General features: G+C 30.1%; 1 protein-coding gene across 2 annotated transcripts in view; it reads left to right on the top strand.

Moving 5' to 3' along the window:
• Positions 1–11,283, top strand: part of LOC108905467 — a 36,156-nt gene that overhangs the window by 14,371 nt on the left and 10,502 nt on the right. Inside the window, exons 1-3 of one of the 2 annotated variants that reach the window (XM_018708337.2) lie at positions 1,237–1,339; positions 6,327–6,456; positions 6,547–6,753. In XM_018708337.2, the coding sequence (XP_018563853.1) occupies positions 1,300–1,339; positions 6,327–6,456; positions 6,547–6,753 (377 nt within the window). In that variant the 5' untranslated portion in view covers positions 1,237–1,299. Of the gene's footprint in view, positions 1–1,236; positions 1,340–6,326; positions 6,457–6,546; positions 6,754–11,283 lie in introns of those variants that run through there. The other variant, XM_018708336.1, reaches the window with a different exon arrangement.

The raw sequence follows: 11,283 nt of genomic DNA, 5'->3' as shown, positions 1-11,283 counted from the left end.
TGATTTCTTTTTGTGGCCTTACCTTAAAAACACTATTTTTGAACTGCCTATTCCTGATTTAAACCATCTGCAGGCTCGACTTATAGACAAGATTCGTGAAATTAACAATACCCCGAGCATCTTAGAAAATGTCTTTAATTCTTTGAGGAACAGGTGTGAAAAGTGCTTGGAACAAGGAGGGGGACACTTTCAGCAGCTGCTTTAATTTATTGTTATAACAAGGAGGGGGACACTTTCCGCAGCTCCTTTAATTGTTTGTTATTGTTATCACGATTATTCTTTAAAATAAAGTTATATAGTCATTAACGTTATTGAAACTGACAGCTGCTATACAGCTCGTTGAGAAATGAGGTTAAGTTGGTCGCTATAAGCTACTCCCTACGTCCAATGTGTCAGAGCCAACTTCGACCACGTTTTTATTTGAACGCTCGTTAGTATAATGTACTATTTTAAAAAGTAAGGAATGTTTATGTTCAGGTACACTGTTTATTTTATTTTTTTTATTCAACTTTTTTCAATTAATTTTGTTAAGTTACACTGTTATAAACGACAAAATTGTTAATTAAAAAAATAGAATAATATGCAGTATGCTGCAACACGTACTCGACATTTTTTGAAATAACAAAATAAAATAAAAATGTTTGTTATTACTAAAAATTGTTCGATTTTTTTCATACAAGTTTGATGCATTTAATTTTCATAGTCTATGCAAGCACGCGACTACCGTACCCTTATGAAGCCATTTGTTTTTATTGAGGTGCAGTAAGAAAGATTCGGACCCGGAGTTTGTGGCCTAGCCTGGTCCACTTTTTATTTCTTTTTATTGTATAAAAATTAAGTGTATCAAGAGTAGCGACTATAAATTAGATAAGAGTACGCTATTACTTTTGATATCAAAGCAAATTTGTATGAAAAAAATTGAATAATTTTTAGTAATAACATTATTTTTGTATATTAAGGTATACACTATTTTTTTATAATTTGTTATTTCAAAAAACGTCGAGTAATGTACGTGTTGCAGCATTCTGCATAATATTCTATTTTTGTAATTAACAATTTTGATAGTGAGGTAGCATGTTTTTACCTAAAGGTCTGAGTTAGCATGTTTTCCAAACTTAATTTGAGATACCATGTTTTACAACTGAAATTTGAGATACTTAGCATGTTTTCCAACCGAAATCTGAGATAGCATGTTTTCGTACTAAAGCGTCGATGTCTCCTCCTGATAGCTCGCTCGATATTTCTCGCCGTGCCATTCCCTCTCAGTGCGGTGCGTATGTATTCTAGTTCCTCGGCTAAATGTCTTGGCTCGCTGGTGATCCGCGCTCGATGAATCAAGGTATTTATGATCCCCTTTTTCTGGGCTGGGTGGTGGTGGGACTCCTTATTCAGATATCTGTCTGTGTGAGTTGGCTTCCTATATACTTGATTTTCTCTCAACCAAAACATGCAAAAAGGGAAGGGCGGCATTTTCTCTGTTTGCATGGTAAACTGGATATCTGGATGTATCCCACTGATGTGATACAGGAAATCTGCTACGGTGTTGCGTCCGTGGGGCCAGATGATGGTGTCGTTAACATATCGTTGAGTTGTAAATCGACGACGTGGCAACTAGCCGGAAATCATTGAACCATTAAACAAAACTAATCAGCCCTGATTGAATGAGCCCTGAAATTCTGCAAAAGATTTAAACTTCTTTGAATAGAAATACATAATTTTACAGAGTTGACATAAATATCAATACAGAAGTAAACGTTAAATGTATCATACTATTTAAAATACGTGCTTCTTGAAATGTTCAACGGTAGAAGAAAGTATATCTCTTTCGAAGAGAAAAACAAATACAAGAATTATCAGTAGCCTTCAAGATTTCATCAGTCACTTTAGTTAACAACGTTAAAGTACTAAATCTTTTCAATTTCGTAATTTTTGGTTGTATTTGTATGTTGTAAGCATAGTATTAATTGGAGGAAGATTTCTGTACTGTTTAGGATGTGTTCTTTGAGGTTAGCTTTTCACATGAAATTCTCCATTGAAGGCGTAAATGTTCTATTTCTAAGGAAGTTTTACAGCATGTATTAACGGTACTAATGCCTATATTAAATATGCTTAAAACATTTTGTCCGAAATGGCTCCATCCTGTTAAGTTTCTGTTTAGTAATTAATTATTCTTGTGACCATGATAAGCTATAAATCGTCTGAAACAGTTATAAAATATGTAGTAATTGGCATTTAAATTAGATGTAGAATCAAAAAAATAATAATTGTTGAAACTGGTAGCATTGCGAAATTCATCTGGGAAATTAAGATTAATCTGATTATTATTTACCATCGACCATACTTCATGTATAATTTCAAATTTATAACCATAGTATGAAATATCAAATATCAAAAATATTTTCGTTAAATAATACTATTACAAAAATTAAATTATTAACACTTCTTTTCTACCTAATCCAATTCGAGTATTTTGATATGAAATTCATCAATTTAATACTGAAGTATTTCCTACAAAATCTTATCTACATTAGGCACGATGACGTAACCAAGAATCGCTAATATTATGAATTTATCTAATAAAATATGATTAATTGATTATAAAAAACGTATTTATTTTTATATTATGAGCGGGATTGATAATATTTTTGATAACACAGCAAACCGCCATGATAGGTTGAACACCAATCAGAGAGAATTACGTCACATTTATGTAAATGTCATTTTGTGTCATTTGTACTTCGACAATATCCGCAGTATTTATCTTCGTTTAAATATTTTGTGTTTCCCAACTATCAGTTGCTTAGTTTTGTGTTACCAAAACCATAATCAGGGAACGTTAGGTACTTGAAAAGTTTCTATAAGAAGGAAAGAAAATAAAACTCAACAACTGCGAGTTAATAAAATATCAAAAAGACTGTTTGTGATCAAAAGTTTATCCATACCTACATAAATTGGCGCTGAAATACAAAGAACAGTCCTGCGACACATTTTTGAAAATACTCGTATCGACTGAAGAAGATGACATGAAAGTTTAAGAAGAGACGAGACCAACATCAAAGTTGTTTTTGGCATGAGTTAAGATATGGCAGAGTGACAGCCTCACGAGCGTTTGAATTTAGTCGGTGCAAAACCAATGATGCAACTCTGATCACGTTAATAATGGGAGGAAAAATCCCAGACGTATTGGTCATGAAACGCGATAGAATGTTGTAGGATGAAGTGAGGAAAAAGACTGGGGAGAAAATTAAAAAATGTGGTGTTGTGTGTGTTGCAAAAACTATCCCATGATAACAGGATCGCCTGATGCAATCTGTGAAAACAGTATTATTGAAATTAAGTGAAGACCTTTAAACATTATGTGGAAAAAGCAAAACCGACCCAGAAGTTTTATGTGCAGATGGCAGCTTAAATGTATTTAACATGACTTCAAAAGGGCTATTTCGGTGTAATTCTTTGCAACTATTGTACAAATAAAAAAATTGAAATAATTAATGTTACATTTGATGACAACGATGTATCAGATTTTCTTAATATTTTAGTCTCTTCATGGAAAGATAATGTGTATCCATTATTATACAAACGTACAATTTGAGGGTAAATAAAATGCATATACTACTATGGTAACTTTGTATTTTTATAAATAAATTTAACTAATGAATCTTGCAACACAAAATATTAGCAACTTATGTTTACTGTTGACAAACATAGATATGACGTCATGTAGACGCCATGACACCTGCGACCGTTTTTGCGTGAGTTTAGATTTAAAATTAAAATGGCGACATTTTTCTACTAAACCTTTTATTTTCTACAGAAGTAATATATTTTTTGGAAATAATAAATACTTCCGAATATCATAGAACAGTTTTTCAAAATCTGTCATCATGCCTTTTCTCATGATTGTATTTTTGAATGTGATCCTAGTTTGACCATCCATTCTAAAATATCACGAAGCAACATATGTATATTCGTACAGTCCTTTTCTAATTATTCAATTATTTTCTTTACTGTTTATGTCTGTAACATTGTTTGAATTTGTTTTGTCAATGAAGGCTTTAAAAGGTAAAAGTTGGCTCTTAATGATACTTGAAATAATCTCGTTTCAACTGTTTTCCAAACAGCCAGTGAGAGTCAACATTCCTCTTAACGACAAAATGTATTGTATAGGTTAAATAATACGATAATTTAAACTTTCTCACGTCTAACTGCAAGATTTAAAATAAGTTATATATACAGTATGTTTCACATTTAATCAGTTCGGCTAATTGCTATACCGCTACTTGATTTTTATTGACATGACATAATTTATAGTGAAATTCATCGAAAACTTACTGCAGTTCAACATGGTCACGAAAGGCAGATCCAGACAACTAATTTTCTATACCTGACTCAACATCTACGTGTTGCATTAGATGCCGACAATCCCGTTGATATCTCCTATACCGATTTCAGTAAAGCATTTAATAAACTAGATACGATTGGCGTATCTAACATTTTTCTTACTCTATTAATATTTTACCTTTCTTGCCCTTTACAATCGGTAGTTCTAAGTCAGCGGAATATGTTGCTACATCCTGTATCCTACAAGGTTTCTGTCTAGGAATTATAACATGTTTTTTAGATGACCTAGTACCTAACTGTCTTCGGTATGCTAACAATTTGAGGCAATTTTCAGAGATTAATTCTCTTCAAGATGCAATTACGTAGCAATATTAATTTGACAATCTAAACATTTTGATTACACTATTGGCAATTCAAGAGTTTTTTATCTTTATCTTTAGCCAATTTTAACATAATTTAAGAAAAAAACCTCCTCAAAGTTACATGAATAAACTGAATGTTATGCGTGCATACAGGGTGTTTCAGAACTTATTAAAAACATTTATGAAATTAAAGGGGACTCTTACAAATACAATTTTGTAAAAAAAAATCAGAACGGGCAGTTCGAAAATGATTTAAAATACACTTCTGCACGGCACTGGAAACTGGTCCACTGTAAAACCTGACCTTGCGCAAGGCAAAGAGTGCAATCGGCGACCGGCACGGCGGCAAAGCGTAATAAAAAATGAACGGACAAAAAAATTGAAAGAATTTCTTTGTCAGGGAAAGAAATAAATTAAATTTTGTATAAGCAAATTCAACAGTTTTTGCCGCTATTGATATTATTCATTAATAAAATTAATTTGTGGTTATAATTAATAAAATAATTTGACATACCTGATGTTACAACAGCTATTGTGCAGTAATCCAGCGATTTAAGGGTTGAAAATACTACAACTTCAATATTTTTTCGGGAGCTATAAGGATTTTACATATTTTTTTACGATATTGATTTTTTTGGATAAGTTGTGAATTACCCTGTATTATTCATATATGTACTATATTTTAGGTACTTTAGTATGTAAAACTTACCTTCATTTTTGCTTTGTTATCATTCAAAAGCAATTCATTTTATGCTGCAGGTTTTTCTTGAAAAAGTATCTGTAACTTTTATATTAACATTTTTTTGTAAACTTGAAATTAACATTTTTATGTTATAACAGACAAACCTTGTAGACTCGTTTGTATTTTTTTATCACCAACTTAGCCACCTTGATATAGAAATAAAATTAAAAACAAACCAATGTAACCCTGATCACGGGCATCTTAAGGTCATTATTGATGCAAAATTAAGCAACAGTGTTCTTAGATGTTAAACCTGTTAGGAAATAACAAAGTACTAGGTACGCGTATTATATCTTTTATTTCTTAAGGTAAAGGTGATAATCCTAATCAGTTTCCTAATGAAACTGTAAACTAATTCAATAAAAATATTTCACCATCACAAGTATTCAATTTAGTAATACCGCTTTTTAGCAATAAGATGTTATAACAATCTACCGGTATTTAACAATATTTACACTCATAATAACTAATTTAAAATGAAGACCCTGAAGAAACGCTTATTACAATATTTTTCTTTTTATCTAAGTACGTAACAATCATAGTTTAATTCATTATATGGCCACTGGCGTTTAACAAATGATAAATATAGTAGAATAGGATTAGCGCCGCTAGTCATGTGGAAGCAGGAGAAAGCATTTAATATTGTTTATTGTAGCTCTTGGATGTTTATATTAAGTTCAAGGTCACTATGGTGTATGTCATTATCCTGTAAATGTGAAATTTATGTTTACGTTTCGTATAATATGAGTAATATTCAGACTTAAAAAAGGTTAAATTTAAAAATCTTAAAAATTTAAATTATGTGTATTATTATGCAATGATTAATTTTGCTTAACTAACAATAATCATAATATTTAGTAATACCTATATGTGCTTTTCAGATTTTTCAGCAGAACAGTTTGTGGAAAATCTCTTGAATGAAGGAAGCAAAGTACCCTGTGATGAAACTTCAGATGCTTTCAATAACAATTTAAAGTTACCACCATACTATGATGAACAATTGTTCAAAAAGTAAGATTTTTTTTTTGAGATTAGGTACTAGCAAATTTTTCAATATAATACAATATATCTCCTGACAATAATTTTATTTGCTCTTTTTAGGGGTCAAGAATTTTTTTACAGGAATATATTCGGTTTATTCTTAAGTAAATTTCTAGGACTGATAGCACTTTTAACGTTACCTTCATCTGTAAATATACTAGTTATGACCAATATGTCAAGTACGGAAATGTCAGCATATAAGAGATACATGGCTACTATTTTCCATATGTGCCTGTGGTACGACGAAAAATTCAGACCCGGATCAAGGTAAGATCATTTCACATATTATATATTATATTGGATAATTTTACGAAGAAAAATTCGTATAAACGTACCTATGTAGTAAACGGCTTAATTTCCAAAATACACGGTACTATTTTTTTTAAAGAATATAACATTTACGCAAACATCTCTGAAGATATTTGTCATATAAAGTGATGAAATTTGGAGTGGTGACTTTACTAACAAGGAAGTTTATCCAAGTGTCAGTCACCGATTTGATTGAGGTTTCACCATATTGTAAGGGGGTAAAAAGCACCCCTAAAGTTTACTCCCAAAAACAGTTTATTCAAGAAATCACTGTTTCTATACAATTTCTATACAGTATTTCGAACCCCAGGTTTTATAAAGGTAAAAATTATTCTTTTTCAAATATTTGCTCGACAAAAATTGTAGTGAAAATCAAATATTTACAAAAATAATTTTATTGTAAAAAAAATCAAATTCTAAAGTTGATGTATTTCAGGATTTTTCATAAAAGTTTACTCCAGGAGGGTAAACTTAAAAATAAATAGTGCAAGTATTTTAATAAAAGCACAGAAAATTGCGAAATTTCGGTTATATAACCTAAGTTGAAAATACGCCTTTTAGATACACTGTTAAAGCCTTCACAAGTTTTGTTTGAACTTTTTTTTTGTTATTACCATAACAACTTCAGTATAAAGGACGCCATCTCGGAAATTTTTAAATTGTCATAACTTCTAAATGCCTTAAGGTGGCCATATTCCTGGCCGAGAAATAGTGAAATTTCTGGCGTTTTTAGGTACTGAAATCTTTAAAAGTAAAACGTGTAGAACAAAAGTAAGCACAAAAATAAAATCCTTGATGTTTTGTTTATTCATTGTTACCATTTAAATTTACTCAAATAAAATAATAACTAAAAAAAAGCGTTTGTAAAACATGCGTTTGCTGTTATTCTAACCCCACATTTTAAGAATTATTTTCACGTACTTATAAATAAAAGTAAACAATTTTATATGTAGGACTAAGCAAGTAAATGTTATAAGAATATTTACATGTGGAATTATATATAAAAAAGTTAGTATTTTCGTAGATTTCAGTACCTAAAACCTTGATGGTTTGATCGTTTTTTGCACCTGTTTATTCGTTTTACTGCGGCGTCTTTGAAAATTACCAGATGGCATGACATAACATTCCTATTATTTGATAAGCTTCAGATTATTCAGTTATTAAATGATTGAAATTGTTTGTCTTTGCGGAAAACACTATTTAAAGAACATGGGGCCCTTAATCGATTTCAAGAAAAGACGGCTCATTTTAAAGTACTATTAATAAAATGTATTTTTATACATGGGTATAAAAATATTATTTTCCTGCCCAACGGTAGACGATTCTTATCAGAAAAATTTTGTAATTGTCTCCGTTTACTAAAAAAATTAATTGCAATGATATAGATTTTTTTCATGGCTTGATAGGTTAAGGAAAACAAATACACAAACCGGAGGTCGTTATCTATTTTCGTTTTAGTTATTGCTAAAATAGTGAAGGTGTGGTAGTACATCATCCTTTATTTAGTTCTCTAAATAACATTGACATAGTCCAAGTCAAAATTAAATTGTCCTTAGAAAGTACTTGCATTATTTTGAAATATCTGAGTATTTATAAACATTATTGTTCGTATAACGAGGCAGGCTATGCCCTATGAAAATAAACAAATGAAAATTTATTCAAACGATACTCCTGACAGCTCTTGCCTCTAGAGTGGCGTTACCCCTTATGTCACTTGCTGAAGTTTCATCACATTAAATATCTTCAGAGATATTTGCACAAATATTAGATATATTTTACAAACAAAATTTGAATTCTGTATATAAAAAATTAACCAGTTTAGGTCGAAAGTTGGTGCGAACCTAAATAATTTAAAGAGTCGGGTAAAATGTTAACTATATTCTTGAAAAAAAATGCAAAAATTAAATTAGAAAATTATATTGTTTTTAATTGTAAGGCGCTTTTACTTGAAAAGTAATCAAAATACAAGTTTTTGATGTGTATAAAACTCTGACATAAAATGTCACCGTTTCAATATTGAAATATCATTAGTAGGTACCTAATTTTCTTATAGGATTTCAAATAAAGTGATAGATATTCCTGTACTTCAGATTTTTTTCAAAAATGCTTACAGTAAATTGAAATTAGAACAACTTTACTAATTTATCCCACTTTCCATTACCTTTCCATTACGTGGTACTGCTATTTTATTACATATTCGTTTAGGCTAATTGTACTAATTGACTTCAATGTACATACGCTTCTATATTTATAGAAAGGTAAACATGCCTACTGCTTAAAAAACGATATTTTTAATGATTTACGAAATTTCATTACTATCTATTTGATTTCTCATTTTTGTTGTTTTTGTTTAAAACATTTTATTATTATAATCTTTCTATATTCGCATACTTCTGCAATAGGCATTTCAACTATTTTTACGTTGAGATTAGAGAGATTAGTATTTACAACACCTACAGGAAACCACTGCACTTATTTTTGTCTACAAACTGTTATTATACTAAAAATGATTTCTTTTTAAATAACTAGGTGATGAATTTGTTAAAAAATATTTTATTATCACTTTGTTTTATACAATTCAACTACAGTTTTAAACTAGGTCCTAGATGTATTATTTGATGTAATGCTGTATAATTTTATCGATACATATTTATAAATTTGAACTAAATAAGTATTATTATTAATATACGCTTATGTATTGTAAACAAGTCTATTTTGACGCTTCACGACCACTGTAAGCTTATGTGAATAAACATTATTATTATTATTTGGGTTACGATATCGAGGACATACCTAGTAGTTTACAGGATGTTTCCTGTACAGTATATTTTTTCGCAATAAAGGGGATAAGTTATGTGTAAAGTATTACGTATTGTGTATAAATATTACATTATTATGTGTAAATACAATAAATGATGCAAATATGTGCAAATTGTATTAGTAAATTATTAGTATAGGCAAATCAAATAGGTAGGTATACCGGGTCAAACTAGGTATAAACAATACTCAACGAAACTTTAGCAATCGAGTTTATGTCACAAATTTGCAAAAATAGTTCCTATAAATATGTGCCCAGAAACGCTTCATTTTCGAGGCACAGGATGTTCCAATTTGAAAAAAATTTACGTAATCATGACGCTATGAAAGCGAAAAATATTATTTACCCCTTTTCTCTCAACTTGCTGTTTGCTTACGTTTTAGTATATGTAGGTATATGGGGCATTCCATGCTAAACAGCGAGGTTGTGACCTGACCATTTTTAGTATTCTCGATTTTTTGTATTATTTAGTACTTACCTATTTAGAGCAGCTTCCCCTCAAGAGGTTAGACTTTGAATATTTTGGGTAAAACATTTCAAACACCTATAACGTGTTCGTTTTGAGATGCAGTTTAAAAAAAAATGTAAAAATAATGTTTTTAGTTTTTTATTTTTAAACCAAAAAGCGCATTTTGAAAAAAGTTGGAGTTTTTTTTTTCTTGAAAATATTCTGAAAAAAATCGTCTTTCAATATGCAACTTTATGAGACAGGTTCTAGAGTGGGATCTATTTTTATTCTATTTTTTTAAAATAAAATTTTTATTTTTTGTTTTTGTTTTGCAGATAATGTACGCTATTAAACCAAATTTTATNACTTTTCCCCATTACTTTTTCACGTAGCGTTAAGATTTAAGGTACTTTACTCTTCACTGTTTTTACCTTTTCCAAATTTTTGAACATCCTGTACATTAAACTGAACAAATGACTATCTTGCCACGGGTTTCTGAACAAGCAAAAATTTTTTGAAGAATGATTTTTTTTGACAATTGAAATTTTGTATCCATTTCAGGTATAGGCAACCCGAACCGGGGACACCCTGTATATAGGGTGTTCCATTTAAAATAAGCAAGTTGATGTCGACTTCCGGTATAACCGGAAGTGGTACGTGGACAACAACTTTAGTTGTTTAGTTGAGAAGGGCATGCCCGAAAACCCGGTATCCCAAATATTCAAAATTCAAATCGAAGTAGTCTCTGAAATAATTCTAATGGGCCGTCACCGTAAGACATCCTTTATGTTGAGAATACGTTTTTAGTTTTTTTATTTTTAAACCAAAAAATGCGTATTTTGAAAAAGAGTGGAGGTTTTTTCTTGAAGAGATTCTGCAAAAAACGTCTTTCAATATGCAAATTTATGAGACGGGTTCTACAGTAGGATCTATTATTCTATTTTTTTTTTAATTAAAATTGTTCTTTTTGTTTTTTTAATTTTTTACAGATAATGTACGCTATTAAACCAAATTTTATTATTGAAGTAAATCGCGATGATTAATTATTAAATATCTAAATTATTATTAACTAAATATTCCGATTTTTTTTAATATTAAAAGATGCTTGTTATATTTCTGACCATTTGTATTTAGTAAAAACGTTTATATATACATAGGTTAACGACGAAATAAAAAAAAGGTTCTAGAAACACTTGACGGATTTTATTTTCTGTATTATTCG

The sequence above is a fragment of the Anoplophora glabripennis genome, unplaced genomic scaffold (genome assembly GCF_000390285.2).
Source record: "Anoplophora glabripennis isolate ALB-LARVAE unplaced genomic scaffold, Agla_2.0 scaffold267, whole genome shotgun sequence".
Lineage (NCBI taxonomy): Eukaryota > Metazoa > Arthropoda > Insecta > Coleoptera > Cerambycidae > Anoplophora > Anoplophora glabripennis.
The sequence above is the reverse complement of the archived record's forward strand: the minus strand, read 5'-3'. Positions and strand labels throughout refer to the sequence as shown.